We start from the raw sequence: 18,336 nt of genomic DNA, 5'->3' as shown, positions 1-18,336 counted from the left end.
CAACGGAAAGAAGGAAGGGAAGAAGGGGGTGGGACTTTCTCATTATGTGGCTGGATTTTTTGACATGCTGTTTTGAATTTGACAATACTCGCATAATTTGCGTTCAAACTTTTAGATATTTTGCAGACTTGTTGATGATATCCTAAGGTTACTGTGTGAAAATTTTCAGTGAATTCGGTTTCTCTATCACTGAGAAAATTCTTGTCAAAAAGCGGTTCACTTTTTGGGGGACACCCGATATATATCATCATCATCATCATCATCATTAAGTTACTCCATTACAGGCAGTTTGATTGGCCCTATATTCTAATATTGCCATTTGTGTTATTACACTTTTTACAGCCAGACTGTTTTGCAAGTATTGAATTCACCATTTCAAGCATGTAATTCAATTTTACATATCTGTAGAGTTTGGTTGATGACTTAGAAAAGAATTTGTGGAAATGAAAAGTAACACACACACACACACACCAAAAAAAAACAACAACTCCAACAACATGATCTGATATATATATATATATATACATGTCTGTTGTTTTGGTATGGAGCAGATTACATTCAATTTTAATTTTTCATTGAAAAAAAGCACAATTATATGTTCATTATTTGCTGAATGTACTTTTTACACATTGGTTTAGAGTAATGTGGTCATTTTCTTTCATTAAAAAAAAAAAGCATTATAATTGAGAAAAGATATTTGGTGGAGAGCTGTGTGATGGGTGTGTCAAACAGTTTTGTCATCACTTGGTTTTCTTGATTCAGGATCTCCTGCACACGTGTTCGTCTGTCCCACTGCTTTCATCTCCACACATTGAGATCACCCCCCCACGGAGAGGAAATAGTGTCAGTTTTGGGCTTGGCTTTGAGGAGGAGGATGGAACAGAGGAGGCAATCCAGCATTTGGATGATCATCAGTATGTCAAGTGTCAGTGTGGCCAAGAGGAGAAGGGAGAGCAGGACTCGCTGGAGAAAGAAAACTCCCCTCAGAGGCGATCTACCAGTCAGTCTAATTCACCTTATGGACACGGTCACAGAGCCACTAGTTCCAAGCTGCAAGGTCCCCGTAGTCCACTGAGTCCCAAGGTCCCTTGTCAGAGCCCTGACAGTGTTTGTGTTAGTCCCAAACACCAACCAGCTGTTAGCCCCAAAAGTTCTATGGTTGTGAGTCCACTCAGTCCAACGGCTGTGGATCTGAAACACCGGCAGGTTGTAAGCCCAAAGAGTTCACAGATCATTGGTCAAAGAAGTCCTCATGTTGCAAGTCCGGAAAGCGCCCAAGTGTTGAGTCCTGAAAGAAGGCAAGTGATGAAAGGACATGGTCCGCCCGTCACTGCCAGCAGTCCCAGCACACAAGAGGAGACAGAGGACTGCACAGCATCAGCCTCACCCCAGGACACATGTCTGGTCAGGTGGAGCCTCAACTCCAGCGGGGACAGTGAGTCCAGGTGAGTTAGGTTTCTTTGGTTCGGGTCATTCAGTCTCTCCTTTCTTTCACCTGTGCTGTTGAGGAAATGGACTGTCATCATGTCATGGCCCCCCCCACCCTTACCAGAAAAGAAGTTGCAAGTCAGCTTTTGCTAGTTTTGCAGCAGAACAAACAAACAATAAAAAAAGGATGTAAATCATGCACCAGAGCAAGAAATAAAGGGTGTGAATCATAATCTTTGAACTCATAATAGATTTTAAGTGTACATTACTTTTCTTGATAATTTTATTGTTTGAAAAAAAAAGAAGAAAAAAAAAGAAGTGATTCCACTGTAATATTCCTTAAGTTTTTTTTCCAACAAAAAATGTTTGAGAAGGATTGTTTTTGAGGGTCCAGCCTCCAATCTAACACATATATCTGAAATATTCATGCCAGGTTTTCACAGACCATTTTGTGATGGATTGTTGATTTTAATAGACTGTAGTTTTAGGGTGTATACTTGACATCTGAAAGTGGCTTTTCACCATTTGAAAGAAGACTTATGTTACAATGTATTTGTAATGTGTAAGGTGTTTTGGTCCTGGAAGGTTCAGAATTATTTCAGTCAAAGAGTGTGAAATGGCTTCAAAGGAAAAAACATATGACATTGTTGTCAGTCATCCACTTCATCAAATTCGTGGAGGCATTGATTGAGAGAATTGCTGTTCTAATGAAAACTGCAGGTGTCCATACATATCTCCCTGGTTCTGTTGTGGCAGCATATATGGTGAAAGGAAATGAAAAATGTAGGATATATAACTCTGCAACAAGTACAATCTTAAAGTGAGCTAAACTGAACATATGTAATTCTAAAGCACTACATTTGTTTACACCATTCTTTCCTCACGGATTATTTTAAAGTTACTGAGAGGAAATAGGAAGTTAGCTCTCTGTTTCTTAATCAGAAGGTATACATCTTTTGTTATACTGAGTAATAGGCCTGATCAGTTGTTGGTTATTTGTGATGGTCTATGTATTAAAACATAATGCCCCTGGCATCAGACCAACCTGTCCTTGCTGAAGAATGCTCTGGTTTCAGATTGGAGGAGAACAGCAATGAGGACGAGGATGGGACACTTGGTGACCTGACTTTGTCATTTACGGAGAGGCTGCATGTTATTGCTGATCTGGAGATGGGCTATGATAACCGATCCAAGGTTTGTGTGTGTATGTGTCTCTGTGTGTGTGTGTATGGGCAATTTTTAATTCATCCTTCATATATATATTTATGCATACAATTTTTAATTCATCCTTCACAGCAGACTTTTGTTCTTGTTGGTTAGAATGGGTTTTGTTGAAAAAAGATCAAACAACAGCAGGAAAAATCTGAACTCTTGAACCAGAATTGGTTTGGTTGACCTTTGCCTTGGACAAGCGATGTGCTTGTTTTGTCTTGATTTCATTTTCAGCACTTACCTAGTCATATGAGCCTGTTGAGCTCGCACTGTGAGTGTGCTGTGCAACACTTTGCCATACAGACATATGTATACAAGCAAACGTATGGTCGAAAGCACTGAGACTGAGAGAAAGAGAGAGAGACAAAGAGAGAGTAGTATACGTCACATAAAAACATGTCATAAGTACTTCTTATTTCAGTTTTCATATTATGTCATTCATCATTGAAAAAAGTCTGCAGACCAAATTTAAAAGATTTCTTTTATTGTTTTTGTGTTTGTGGTTTTTTTTTATATATTGTTGTTCAAGCACCTTTCTTTTGATTTATAATATTTCTTAACATGCCTATCAAAAAGAGTCGATACCTGCTGGTTGCTGACCTGTCTTATGTACCTGCAGGAGACGATGGAGATGAAGCACCAGGCGTTCCTGCAGCATCAGAGCCAGCTGGACAGCTGTCGAGATCAGCAGGTCGCTTTGGTGGAACAGCAGCATCACCAAAACAAGAGTCAGCTCCATCAGTCCATTGAGAAGAAACAGGAGTCAAAGTAACGATACCCCTTAACTGATGCCTCTTTATTGTGCCTTCCTGCCTGTTTTTGTGTCAGTCGTATCGGGTGTGAGAATATGTTTGAAAGAAGAAACCCTCTGAAAACAAGATAAGAATTTTATAGTATGGAAATGTGTGCAGTCTGTGTCGATCCTGAGTTCTTTTTTTTTTTTTCCACTTTAAAAAGATTTCTTATACAATAAATATTTTGCGTTTAGAATGTTACAAACAATAGGTTGTGGTTGGGTATACCATGCTGCTTCACAGACATACACATAGATTTCAAAATTGTGTGCCGACCTGGTTCTTCCTGTTCACCTTTTTTGTCAATTTTTACTCCCATGTACGCTGGTGCCCATTCTTATTTCCGGTTGTCTGCACCAGAATTGTCACCAGATTTTTCACCATTGTTAATGTGGGTCTTTTTTAAATTTTTTTATTCTGCTGGAGTCACTTTTTATTTTGGGTGAAAAATCATTTTCACATCAGCGGAAATCTGCCTTTTTGTGGATAATTCCCATGCCTACAGTATGTTTGTCTGTTTCGCCTTCCATGCTTGCTTCTTTCCTGTCTTTCTGAGTTTCTCTCACCCTCTTTTCTTCTTCTCCCAGAATCAGTTTGCTTGATATATATATATATATATATATATATATATATATATATATATATATATACTGATCAGTATGGATTCAATTTAAAGGCTGGTTTAGTATTAAAAAAAAGGGGGTTGATTATCTCTAAGGTTTTAGCTAGCATTGGATTTTAAATAGTGTTTAGACAGGGGGGTGCTGTAGCAGAATCAGGTGTTGAACTTATGGTCCAATGTTCATCAGTGATCAGAGTTTGAGGTCCGTTTCAGCATTGTTTTGGTGTCGTTTGGGAAATGCACTTTACCCTGATTTTCCTCACTCCACCCAGGTGTGAGTGGGTGCCAGAGTTTGGTTGGGGTAGGATAAAACTTTAAAACTTATCTGTTTGGATAGCTGAAATGTATTGGAGGTTTTTCGTAGAATCAAGTGAAAGATTCATCTTGATGATGATTGTGTGTGTGTGTGTGTGTGTGTGCAGACGTCAGGAAATACAGCAGGCAGTGGAGAAAGTGAAGGAGACCCACCAGCGTTGCTCTGAACGACAGCAAGCTCGTCAGCAGCGTGTGGAGCAGTTGGGCCAACACCTGAAAAAGGAGATGGCAAAAAGGTCTGGTGTGCTCTGGGTTTCATGACACTATATCAACAGTCTAGCTGTGCTCTGGGTATGTCAACAGTCTAGCTGTGCTCTGGGTATATCAACAGTCTAGCTGTGCTCTGGGTTTCATGACAATGTATAAACAGTCGAAAATTGTGCTCTGTGATTTATGACATTATGTCAACAGTCTAACTGTGCTCTGGGTTTCATTATACAAACAGTCTAGCTGTGCTGTGTGTTTCATGATATCAACAGTCTAGCTGTGCTCTGGGTTTCATGATATTAACAGTCTAGCTGTGCTTTGGGTTTCATAACATAAGTTTAGCTGTGCTTTGGGTTTCATAACATAACAGTCTAGTTATGCTCTGTGTTTCATGATATCAACAGTCTAGCTGTGCTCTGTGTTTCATGATAACAGTCTAGCTGTGCTCTGTGTTTCATGATAACAGTCTAGCTGTGCTCTGTGTTTCATGATAACAGTCTAGCTGTGCTCTGTGTTTCATGATAACAGTCTAGCTGTGCTTTGGGTTTCATAACATAACAGTCTAGTTATGCTCTGGGTTTCATGATATCAACAGTCTAGCTGTGCTCTGGGTTTCATGATATCAACAGTCTAGCTGTGCTCTGGGTTTCATGATATCAACAGTCTAGCTGTGCTCTGTGTTTCATGATATCAACAGTCTAGCTGTGCTGTGGGTTTCATGATATCAACAGTCTAGCTGTGCTCTGTGTTTCATGATATCAACAGTCTAGCTGTGCTCTGGGTTTCATGATATCAACAGTCTAGCTGTGCTCTGGGTTTCATGATATCAACAGTCTAGCTGTGCTCTGGGTTTCATGATATCAACAGTCTAGCTGTGCTGTGGGTTTCATGATATCAACAGTCTAGCTGTGCTCTGTGTTTCATGATATCAACAGTCTAGCTGTGCTTTGTGTTTCATAATATCAAGTCTAGCTGTGCTTTGGGTTTCATGATATCAACAGTCTAGCTGTGCTTTGGGTTTCATAATATCAACAGTCTAGCTATGCTTTGGGTTTCATGATATCAACAGTCTAGCTGTGCTTTGGGTTTCATGATATCAACAGTCTAGCTGTGCTCTGGGTTTCATGATATCAACAGTCTAGCTGTGCTCTGGGTTTCATTATATCAACAGTCTAGCTGTGCTCTGGGTTTCATAACATAATATAAACAGTCTAGCTGTGCTCTGGGTTTCATAACATAATATAAACAGTCTAGCTGTGCTCTGGGTTTCATAGCATAATATAAACAGTCTAGATGTGCTCTGGGTTTCATAACATAATATAAACAGTCTAGCTGTGCTCTGGGTTTCATAACATAATATAAACAGTCTAGCTGTGCTTTGGGTTTTATAACATAATATAAACAGTCTAGCTGTGCTCTGGGTTTCATAGCATAATATAAACAGTCTAGATGTGCTCTGGGTTTCATAACATAATATAAACAGTCTAGCTGTGCTCTGGGTTTCATAGCAATATGTAAACAGTCTAGCTGTGCTTTGGGTTTCATAATATGAACAGTCTCGCTGTGCTTAGCAGACTGATGAAGATGACAGCTGGATTTTATAAGCATACATGAGTCATGGAAAGCCTGTCTTTAGTTTGCACCATGAGGGTGAAATTAAGGTGTAAGCAGTCGCATGTAGTCCAAAGTAATGTCATATGACCAACATTACCATTCACCAACTTCATCATCTTTGTTTCCATCATCTTTGGAAATAACAATATTATATATATGGCACAGACTCCATACAGATGGGCTCAAAGCGCCTCACTTGAAACAGTACATGCACAATAGCGCATTACTCAAAATAAGAACTCCCAGCAGGTTTCCATTACCTCTGATTGTTCTCTGTCTAGGGAGAAAGCGCTGGACCAGAAACTGGAGGAGGTGCGAGCAATGGCGCAGAAGATCACGGTCAACAAGGACAGCCTGGTCAGCACCCTGGACCAGTGCCCCCACAAGCAGCACCTGCTGGACGTGGCCGAGAAGACCAAGCTGCTGGTGCGCAAGCTGTCGGAGCAGGCGGAGGCCCTGGCGGGCAGCCTGAGTCGGAGCAGCCCCTTGGACGAGGTGCTGGCCAAGCTGAAGCAGTTCCACGCGCAGAGTCAGAACGCCCTGGACTTTGCCCACAACCTGACTGGTAAGTTGCACACCCCTCCCCCCTCCCCTCCTGCCTCCCTCGCCGCCAGTCAGGCCGGGCTTCATGTCAGAATAAATGGCTCCCTGAGGATAGGGGCTATGTTAGTATATATCAGTCATTAAAGCGTGGTCTGTGACTGAGGATAGGTGCTATGAATAAGTATCCAAATCAGTCACTGAATCAGTAATAATGATAATGTGCATTTATGTCATAATAAATGACGCTGTGTTTGTAAAGCCTGAGAGTGTGGTCTCTGACCGAGGAAATTGGCTTTATAAGCATCCATATCAATCATTAAAGTGTGGTCTCTGATTGAGGTTAGGCGCTGTATCAGTCAGCCAGTAATAATGATAATGTACATTGACGTCATGATAAATGACTCGGTGTTTGTAAAGCCTTAGAGCGTGGTCTCTGACCAAGGATAGGGGCTACATAAGTATCTGTATCAATCATTAAAGCGTGGTTTCTGACTGAGGTTAGGCACTTTATAAAAATTGTATCCGTATCAGTCAGTCAGTAATGATAATAATGTGCACTTATGTCATAATAAATGACTGTGTTTGTAAAGCCTCAGATAGGCACTATATAAGTATCCATATCAATCATTAAAGCATGGTCACTGACTGAGGATAGTGCTATATATTAGGATCAGTATCAATCAGTCAGTAATAATGATAATAATATACATTTATGTAGTATTTACTCTGCGGCTCTAAATATCAGTGAGAGATAGACTAACTGCTGCATGGATGGTTGGTGCGAGTGCTATATAAGTATCCATATCAGTCAATCAGTAATAAGAAGAAGCATTTATATTGTGTTTACCCAGTAATCTTAGTATCAGTGAGAGATAGAGTAAATACGTTGTGTTGGGTTTTTGGAGATTATTTTTTTGGTAAGGATTTTTGGGGGTGGATGGAAAGTCGATTGATTGACAGGTGATGTTAACTTGATTGCTTGAATAACTGGCAGTGTGATTGATCAAAGGAATGATTCATTTTATGTGTTTTTATCTTGTCATGAATTATCAGTACCATTTTTAAAGTTTGTGCATTACGTAAATGGAAATCTTTGTTACATTCGCTCTGTACTTAATGTATCTTCACACTGAGTGATATAGACAGTGGAAGTTTGTGCATGTTTTTTGTGTATTGGACATGAATGTTTGTGTGCATCTGTAGAAGTGTGTGAACAAAACAAGACACTTGTACCCTTCAGTCTCAGTTTACTGCCCTGGAGCCAGTTGCATTGCTCGGACGGAAGAGCCTAGTATGGTCATAATTCACTGCTAACTGTGTGTAGTATGGAACTGACCAATGGCGTAGTTTGGTCAACGTAGGCATTTAGTCATGTGTGACTGTCAAAAAGTTAGAACCAAGCAATGCAACTGGCACTTGGTCATTGAAATTCATCCACACTCAGAAATAAAGAGAGAGATGATGGTGGTGTGGAAGTTAATCTTAAATTGTGGCAGCATACAAATTTAAAATTAATTGCAGGCTAACATGTGTAGACAGACATGACTGTGTTAGCACTATCACCACTTTTGTTCGCTTTTTTAATCATTGAAATTTGTCCACTCAGAGAGGATAAAGAGAGAGATGATGGTGGTGTGGAAGTTATTCTTAAAGTGTGGCAACACACCAACTTGAAATTAATTACAGGCCAAACTGTGTGTGGACAGACATGACTGTGTTAGCACTATCACCACTTTTGTTCGCTTTTTTAGTCATTGAAATTCGTCCACTCAAAGAGAATAAAGAGAGAGATGATGGTGGTGTGGAAGTTATTGTTAAAGTGTGGCAACACCAGCTTGAAATTAATTACAGGCCAACTTGTGTGTGGACAGACATGACTGTGTTAGCACCATCACCACTGTTGTTCGCTTTTTTAGTCATTGAAATTTGTCCACTCAAAGAGAATGAAAAGAGAGATGATGGTGGTGTGGAAGTTATTCTTAAAGTGTGGCACACCAACTTGAAATTAATTACAGGCCGACGTGTGTGTGGACAGACATGACTGTGTTAGCACCATCACCACTGTTGTTTTCTGACTGTTTCAGTGGAGGCAGAGAAGAAAGCCAGGGCAGCAGCTGAGGCAGAGAGACAGCAACAGCAACAGCAGCAGCAACAGCAAGCCACTGGACAAACCACACTGGTACAGTTCCTGCAGAAACACACACATATGAACACACACACACACACAAGCACGCATTCACACACACACACACACACACACACATATTCTCATACACACATATTCTCATACACACACCCATATTCTCATACACACACATACATACAAACACACATATACACACGCACAAACATGCACATGTGCATACACACACGCGCTCACACACACACACACACACACACACACACACACACACTTTCACTTACTCGCATGCATACACAGTAATTCCCTCCCTCCCCCTCCTCCCACTTGATTTTTTTCCTACCCTCGTCTAATATCACTTACAGTGAAAAGACGTTAAACTAAAGAACGAACGAACGAATGAACACACTCTCTCTCTCTCTCTCTCATTCTTTCTCCCTTTCTCTCTCTCCAACTGGTTTCCAATTTATCTGTCACTTCCTTAGGCCAGTAGCAAATAAATAACTTTTTAACTTAAAAAAAAAAAAAAAAAATCAAGGAGGTCGACATTTAAAATGACGGGCGCAATAGCTGAGTGGTTAAAGCGCTGGACTGTCAATCTGAGGGTCCCGGGTTCGAATCACGGTGATGGAGCCTGGTGGGTAAAGGGTGGAGATTTTTCCGATCTCCCAGGTCAACATATGTGCAGACCTGCTAGTGCCTGAACCCCCTTCGTGTGTATATGCAAGCAGAAGATCAAATACGCACGTTAAAGATCCTGTAATCCATGTCAGCGTTCGGTGGGTTATGGAAACAAGAACATACCCAGCATGCACACCCCTGAAAACGGAGTATGGCTACCTACATGGCGGGGTAAAAACGGTCATACACGTAAAAGCCCACTCGTGTGCATACGAGTGAACGCAGAAGAAGAAGAAGAAGACATTTAAAATGTATACTTTTGTAAGTTTGAGGCATTTTTTTGACACTGGAGTTTGCAGGTCAGAATAGAGCAGGGGTTGCTTTCCTTGTGTTTGGAATTCCATCTGTAGTACCTTCCCCTGAGTGCTCTTTTTTTTTTTTCTCAAGGCCTCACTAAGCGCTAAGCGCGTTGGGTTACACTGGTCAGGCATCTACTTGGCAGATGCGGTGTAGTGTATATGGATTTGACCAAACGCAGTGACGCCTCCTTGAGCTACTGATACTGATACTGGAATCAAGTTTTATGGTAAACACGATCTCTTTAAATATCCAATAGTTTGGAAGTCATTGCTCAGTAATACTTAGAACATTTAACCTGATCTTTTAGAACATTTAACCAATCGTATCTTTCTGAAAAGCTTTTAGTAGAAGTCAGTTGGAAAAAGTACAGCCATTCCTTTGGCCACAAGGTGTTAGGTAAGAATGTTCTTCACTGTGTTGCAGACAGGGCAGAATGTGGCTGCACCTCAGGTAGGACAGACACCTTCCGCACCCCAGCCACTGGCCTCTGGGGAAGGTAAGAACACCTGCGGAGGGGCAGGGGGGGTGGGGGGGGGGGTGGTATCAGGAAGAGTGGACTTTGAAGGAAGGGGTGGCGGGTTTTTGTGTTCGTGTCGCGTGCTGTGTTGTTTTGTTTCTGGTCTGGGAGTTGCAGAAATGAGTCTGGTCGTATGTTTATTCCATTTGCTATTTATGTCTATTGCAGTTCATGTGCTGTTTATGAACTGATAAAATATGAATGTTTGTCTTCATTCTGGATTGACCATATTGCTTTCGGAAGGGGGTATAAGTGTTTGGTGTTGCAGTAAAACCAGAATCAAGAAAACATAGTTGATAATGAGAGAGAAAAAAAAAAGGATGATGTTTACCAACTCTGCCAAACAAAGTAAAATAGAAAAAGAAAGAAATGATGTTGTCTCCAGCAATCTGTTAAAGTGATAATGTACCAATCATCCACTGTCTTTTAACTCAGTCAGTACGGCCAGTCCTCTCTTCTCCTCTACACAGACCCCTCGGATGTCCAGTGGGTGTCTCAATGACCCAACCTTTAGCTTCTGTCGTCAGAATTGTGGTATTCTTTGTCAGCATTCACCTCTTCAGTATAAGAGCCTTCCGCTTGCAATATTTTGATGGTGGTAATTGGGGTGAAAGGCTGTTAACGTCGTCTCTTTCGCTGTTCGTATGGAGAGAGTTAAGCCAGCTGTTGTGAAAGGAAATGGTTGATAGGAAGTAAGCTGCAGTGCAACAAATGAGGAATAAGAAACAGTTAAGAAGAACTGTTTAGAAGTTCTTATCGACGGGCGCAATAGCCGAGTGGTTAAAGCGTTGGACTGTCAGTCTGAGGGTCCTGGGTTCGAATCACGGTGACGGCGCCTGGTGGGTTGAAGGGTGGAGATTTTTCCGATCTCCCAGGTCAACATATGTGCAGACCTGCTAGTGCCTGAACCCCCTTCGTGTGTATATGCAAGCAGTAGATCAAATACGCACGTTAAAGATCCTGTAATCCATGTCGGCGTTCGGTGGGTTATGGAAATAAGAACATACCCAGATGCACACCCCCAAAAACGGAGTATGGCTGCCTACATGGCGGGGTAAAAACGGTCATACACGTAAAAGCCCACTCGTGTGCATACGAGTGAACGTGGGAGTTGCAGCCCACGAATGCAGAAGAAGAAGAAGAGGAGGAAGAAGAAGAAGAAGTTCTTATCCTTCAGTTAATTCTGTACAGAAATTATATTTACCAGTCAGTGTGTATGATAATGATGTACCTTAATCTCGTGTAGCAGCATGTACTCAGATGCAGGGGCTGTCCCTGAAGTGTTTACAGACATGTACATCCACATACCAACAATAGGACACATGTCCTTACCCATCCAAACATAATAGGACAGTTTTTCTCTTTATTCTGAGATGAATGGAACACTGAAACCAATTGGCTAAAACAATTTTCCAGGTAAAGTCTAAAATCGTTAATCAGCTACGATAAAAAAACCCACTCAGCATCAGTATCTCACAATTTAAAACATTGTAGACATTTCATTGGATGGAAATGAAAATGATGTCTTGAAAATGCATTTGAAAATGCATGTGGTCCTTGTTGTGACAGAATGGGGCATTTGTCATCTTCAGCACGATCAGACACCCTCAACCCATTTCAGGTCTTATCCTATGTCTGATGCTGAAGTACACCCCTGCATGTATTGTCGTCTCTTTCTCAGAATGTGTTTGCTTGTGTGAGTATTGGACAGGGTGTCTCCCTGCAAGGACCCTCGTTACAAAGACTGATCTATCAGGGGATTTTCATGGCCATGAAAGAGTAATTTTGATGTGTTGGTGATGAAATTCATCAGGAGGAATAAGTTAAGAATGGTTTTAATGGTTAACTTCACAGGGCAGTGAGGTTGACAACCATGAAAAAGACAACAGCAGATGCCTTTGATTTATCTGTTTGGTGGGAGCAGTATTTTGCACAAGGACAGGAATCGGACCCCTACCGGAATCTGCACCAATGGTTCATGGTATATCATTTTGAATTAAACATAGTTTTAACAAAACAAATATCTTATTTTCAGAAGGTGCGCTTGCAGCAGTAGCCGGGGAATACGAACGCAATGTGCAGCTGCTGTCACAGACTGATGCTGCCCTCGACCCCTTCGTCAGCAATCAGCAGGTTGGTGGTTGAAGATTAGTCGCCCCTACCCATGTAAACTGCAGTTCAGCTAAAGGGGGACAAAACACAGAGCTGTCAGAATGGAAGGTGTATGTCTCTTGTTGCTCACACACACACACACACACACACACACACACACACACATATATATATTTATATGACATCTTTTTCGGGATAAAGTCACTCTGAAAAATAGAACAGTGTGCACATTAATTGCCAGGCAGTGTAGAATTGCATCCCTTCCCAAATTATTTATCTTTTATAACATTATTTTAAAAAAAGAATTCAGAAGTTTAATTGACATTACTCTTTTTTCACATACCTCCTGTTATGTTATTTTAAGAGCTTTACCTTTGTTCCTTGCAAATTTATGTTTTAGAATTTATTGTAGATTTTAATGTGTTGATTGGTTTAGAGGTGTTCGTATTGATATTGCTGACATATTTCTGTGTTGTAGTGTTTAACTGGTTGGGCATGTCAAGTTGCTTTTAGTTCTTATTCAGAATTCCAGTGTTGAAGATTGGTTGTTTGCTTGTTTGTTTTGGATTGTAGTTTTTTTTTGTTTGTTTGTTTTGTTATCAGTTGTTGGGGTTTTTTGTTTTTGTTCTTTTCATTTAGCCGGTTCGGGTATACTGATAATATCATTGCATTCAAACTTTTTTCCCCATTGTTTTGGGTGTGTGTGGGGTGTGTAAAACAGGTAACATTGCCCATGAATTACACAGCACTGTTATTTTCCCCCAGATGAAGAAGACAAGGTTTGACCTGCAGCGAGCGGTGAACACCCCGGTGAATGCCATCTCCCCGGTCAGCAGCGGGCACCTGCAGAACAAACTGCTGCACCTGCGCTCCCTGCTGAAGGGGGAGATGGTGGAGGTGTTGGGCAAACAGGTGTCCGCCCAGGCCACCCCCCACGGCATCGCCTTCTGCAAGAACCTGGTCGCCAAGATGATTGTGGTCAGTCCTCTTTGTTTGCCTGTCTTGTTTTGTGTGTAGGGGATGTGTGTGTGTGTGTCAGATATTGGAAATCAGCTTGGAGTTTGTTGGTGTGTTTGGTTGGACGTATTGGGAATCTGCTTGGAGTTTGTGAGACTGCATGTTGTATGTTTGAAGATATTGAGATATTGGGAATCATCTAGGAGTTTGTTGTTGTGCTTGGTTGTAGGTATTGGGAATCTGCTCGGAGTTTGTGAGATTGTACGTGTGTGTGTGTGCTTGAAGATATTGGGAATCAGCTTGGAGTTTGTTGTTGGTGTTTTTGATTGAAGGTATTGGGGGAAATCTGCTCAGAGTTTCTGAGACTGTATGTGTGTGTGTGTATGTTTGTGTGTGTGTGTTTGTTTGAAGATATTGGGAATCAGCTTGGAGTTTGTTGGTGCGTTTGGTTGAAGGTATTGGAAATCTGCTTGGAGTTTGTAAGACTGTTGGTGTGTTCAGTTGAAAGTATTGGGAATGTGCTTGGAGTTTGTTAGACTGTTTGTGTCTGTGAGTGATTATGTGTGCGCATGTGTTTGTGTGCATGTGTTTGAAACATATGCTGTGCTGTGCTTGCATTGCCATCTTTGCACTTGGTTTTGTTTGAAAACAAAAGCTTAAAAGTGAATCAGTCTTTTGATTATCTTAGTGTCTGAAACACGTAATGTTCAGAAATTTGCCTTCATGTTTGTCATAGAAGTAAAAACAATTGACACCCTTTTTTAAATTTTTTAAGTAATAGTCATTGCAGTTAAAAAGGATGATTCATCCTGAGGAACTGAAATAATGTTTTCTGATCTCTTGAAAATAAAATCTGTGATGTTTGATTGTTAACAGACTATTGCAGTCTGTTCAGTATTCCTCAGTGATAGGGATTTTTACTCCATTGCAGCATTTTTTGTCTAAAAACTAAAAACTCATAGGTCTTGTCATCACAGATATATTGGTTACTAAGGTGATGCTTTGATGTATTGACATTTACAAGGTTAGATCAATGTCTGAGTCTTTTGAAAGTTCAGTAGTTGTTAGAAGCATAATTGGGCCATGGACATCAAATAAAATTGCAAAGTATTATTGCTTGAAAGTGCTCATGTTCCATCAGTAAAACTGCACAGTAGTCATCAAGTGAAGGTTTGTGTCTCTTTCCTAATTGTGTATGCACAATTGACAGGTTGAAAACCTGCTTTGTTAGACAAAGATTAAACGCCTGGGCAATGCTCAGACACAGGCTGGGAAATATATGCAGCGTTGCTCACGTATAGGTAAGAAAGAGTTGACAATGCGCTAAAATCTTTCTAAAGTGGGGAAAAGATGCCTGCAGTGTGCAGAGTTGAAGGCAGTCATGACCCATTCATACTGGTCATCTCCTGAAGCAGTGTGAAAAAGAACTCCACTTGGTTTTGTTACAGCGGAAAGCTGACGAGCAGGTGTCGTCCAATCACGAGTCGGCCTTTGCCATTGCGGCGGTGGCTGTGGGATTGTGGAAGGAGTTTCCAGATGTGGGCGACTTGATCATGGCTCACCTCCAGGCCCTGTGTCCCTACGTCCTGCCGTTCTACCCCCCTCGTCTGCCCAACCAGTCCTCCGAGGAATATCACAAGTATGTGTGTGTGTGTGTGTTGGGAGCTGCAGTGGGAGTACACCATGTCTGAGACATGGAACAGTTGTGTGTGCTTTGTTAACTTATACAGATAATTATTATTTTTAATGGACAGATTCTAATGACAAAGAACTGACTGGGCATCAGTATACATCAGTGTATTAGCATAATTAATCAGAAGATTTCATCCCTGTGTTTTTTTTTTAACAATGATTTACATACCACTGTGCAGGAGCCTAGGCTACAAGATAGTGGATGGAAACATAGAGCAGCAGGACAAGTTTCTGCGACGTATGTCTGGCATCCTTCGCCTGTACGCTGCCATCCTGGTGACCTCCCCTCCCCAGGGGTTAAACCACGCCCACCCCTGGGGGCTGGAGCACGCCTGGGTGTGGCTGACACGCTCCTTGAACCTTCAGCCCAACCCCGACATTACTGCCACCGCCATCTATGATATGCTGCAGGTTTGTGTGCGTCGTGTAACGGAAAACCCATAGCTGTCAGGATCTTGGTTTAGACCTGGTTGTAGGGATGAAAGTGGATCGTTGTCACTGCAGATATAGCTATTTCCCCCAAACTTCTTTTGTTGTTGTTGTTGTTGTTGCTTTTTTGTCTGCATGTGTACTGTCAGGGCAAATATGGATTCCTTTTTTACTTCTTTCTGTTTTTTTCATGTGCGAGAGGAAGTGAAGGTTGTAAGAGAATGGGAGAGTTAGAGGGATACCTCTTTACCTTGTCAAATAAACAAACAGGGAAAGCCTTTGCCCTCAGACAAAACCACGAAATATGTACAGCACAGTTTTGGAACGTAAGCAGGAAATCAATGTAAACAACTACTTCAACTTGGTTTATTAATGTAAGAGGGAATCCTGACACTGGTTGCTCCATTTTGAAGTTCATTCACAATATTTACCCAACAAATATTCTGCTCGCAAACATGGGTGTGAGGAACACAGATACATGGAATTGGTACCGAGAAATCAAATACATTGAGCATGCCTTTTATTCCTGCCCCAAATGCTCCTCTTTTTGTGAATCTGTAGTCTTGCTCTTCACTGCATTGATCCCTTGAATGAAAAAAAAGTAGTGCAGTTTGATACAACGAAAACATATATGTATTGTCTGATGAAAAAGAAAGAAAATGAATATGATTCTGTAAAAGGCAAAACTATCTATCTCTGAATTCATATACATGTATGCAAAAGTCTGGTTCTTATCTTGTAGCGCCTGCAGGGAAAGGGGCAGAGAGAAAGAGACATTGTGTTACCTAGCTTAGTACCTACCTTTCCTATATGTTTTCGTTGTATCAAACTGCACTACTTTTTTTTCTGTCATCATACTGTGTTACGTGTGTGTGTGCTGTCATTCCATGTCATGTGTGCTGTCATCATCCCGTGTTATGTTTGTGTTGTCGTCAATCTGTGTCATGTTTATGCCGTCATCATTCCACGTCATGTGTGGTGTCATCATTCCTATACCATGTGTGTGCTGTCATCATTCTGTGACGTGTTTATGCTGTCATCATCCCGTATTATGTGTGCGCCGTCGTCATCCTACACGATATGTGACCAGGTGACGGGGAGCTTTTTGCTGCGGGCGTACCGTGTACAGTTTGTCAAGCTGCTCTACTTCCTGGTCAAAGTGTTCCTGCCCAAACTGAAGGAGGTGGCTGCAGGCAGCGGGCCGGTCATTCGTCTGGAGACCTTCCTGGAGAGAACCATGAACAACAGCGCTGTGATTCCTGAGCCTGAGGGTTATCTGCCTCCTCGCTTCTGGCACTCCTGAAGTCTTCCCCGAGGCTTCTGTCTTCGAATTTTTCAGGACAGTGTGACCAAAGACTGTGCTCTTCTGTCTGGATGTCACTTGTGACTGGTGCTTGTCCACTTGTAACCTGTGCAGTGTTAGAGCGATACCAGACGTGTTCAGCCTGTAGTGTGACCTGTGATGACTGTCTGTTCATTAAATCCCAAAGTCTGCTTTCTTTGCGTAGTCTTGTGGATCAACAGCCTTGCTGCTGTTCATTTTAAGATATACTTTGCAAATAGTTGAATAATCCTAACACCCACCGATTGACACATTCAGGTGAGGATTCATTTGAACCACACCAGTTGATTGAAAAATTAGGATTCATTCAGTTATGTGATTCAGTATGTGCTGTTAATTTTTTTTGAAAATGTCAAAAAGATTCACAAATTTACATAGTAACAAATCTGTTTTTTTGTCTTATTACTGATAGTATGACTCATTCAGTATATGTTTTTTTTTGTGTGTGTTTTTTGTTTTTTTTTAGATGTCAGAAAGGTTCACAGAAAGAAGGGAAATGTGTACTGAGTAACAAATCTTTTTTTCTGACCCATTACTTCTTGCATATTTAATGCTCATTCTGAATTTGCTTGAAGTTCAGGTTTTGTTTTCCTTCAGCATTGCAATTCCCCCTCATCCTTTATTGTCTTGCTAGGATGTCTGGACAATTTGTTTCCATCATTGAGAGTGCCCACCAAGTCCATGGCGTATCTGGAAGAGAAACTGATGATTGCTATGGTGGTTTTTTTTTTTTTAATCCCTTTTGACAATTCACTGGAATCTGTGGCAGATATGTCAGAAGAAAATTTATGACTGCTTTGAAGATTCATCTCTTAACACAAGTTTGTCTTCCCTTATGATGTTGTTGCTAAGACAAAGCCAAAATTCAGGAACATATGGACTGTGGATATCTCCATTATTATTTGTATGATTCAGAATCCGCAGTTAAAAGGATGTGTGTGACAAACAGAATGAATGAATTGTGTGTGTGTGCAGTTTCATGGAGACTGATTTTGATATGTAATTATGTGAATATATATTGATATTAATACACTGTGACATGTGGTAAACCTTAATCTTTTGTGTTTTAGGATGATATTGAAGATCAACATGCACTTCACTGACATTACTATGGGAATAATGGGGGTCGTTTTGTAGAAATTTTAAAATGAAACTGTAATGAAAACTGACTGCATTTTAAAAATAGGAAATCGTGCAATTTCTTTAGTTTCAAAGATAAACAGATACTTTTGACTGTCAGCTAATCGAGGAAAAAGTTGAAATCCATGTGGAGACCAATTACAACTGTATGGCACAACTGAAGCATGAGCAAGGTGAAGAACATACATTACCCTGTCCGATGTCACACTTTTCACAAGCTTTTCAGTTGTAAAAAATAACTTTGGCTTCATCAGGAAATGGGAAAAATTGTTGATAGAAAATTACTCTTGG

General features: G+C 41.0%; 1 protein-coding gene across 1 annotated transcript in view; it reads left to right on the top strand.

Moving 5' to 3' along the window:
- LOC143302244 (uncharacterized) overlaps window positions 1-18,335 on the top strand; it is a 19,879-nt gene extending 1,544 nt beyond the window's left edge. The window contains exons 2-13 of the mRNA XM_076616828.1: window positions 763-1,445; window positions 2,505-2,622; window positions 3,260-3,408; window positions 4,479-4,607; window positions 6,474-6,757; window positions 8,820-8,914; window positions 10,280-10,352; window positions 12,409-12,506; window positions 13,251-13,463; window positions 14,891-15,081; window positions 15,314-15,545; window positions 16,654-18,335. Coding sequence (XP_076472943.1) covers window positions 763-1,445; window positions 2,505-2,622; window positions 3,260-3,408; window positions 4,479-4,607; window positions 6,474-6,757; window positions 8,820-8,914; window positions 10,280-10,352; window positions 12,409-12,506; window positions 13,251-13,463; window positions 14,891-15,081; window positions 15,314-15,545; window positions 16,654-16,866 — 2,478 coding nt within the window. The 3' untranslated portion in view covers window positions 16,867-18,335. The remainder of the gene's footprint in view (window positions 1-762; window positions 1,446-2,504; window positions 2,623-3,259; window positions 3,409-4,478; window positions 4,608-6,473; window positions 6,758-8,819; window positions 8,915-10,279; window positions 10,353-12,408; window positions 12,507-13,250; window positions 13,464-14,890; window positions 15,082-15,313; window positions 15,546-16,653) is intronic.
- Window position 18,336: the final 1 nt, after the last annotated feature.

The sequence above is a fragment of the Babylonia areolata genome, chromosome 29 (assembly GCF_041734735.1).
Source record: "Babylonia areolata isolate BAREFJ2019XMU chromosome 29, ASM4173473v1, whole genome shotgun sequence".
NCBI classification, from domain to species: Eukaryota; Metazoa; Mollusca; class Gastropoda; order Neogastropoda; family Buccinidae; genus Babylonia; species Babylonia areolata.
The sequence above is the reverse complement of the archived record's forward strand: the minus strand, read 5'-3'. Positions and strand labels throughout refer to the sequence as shown.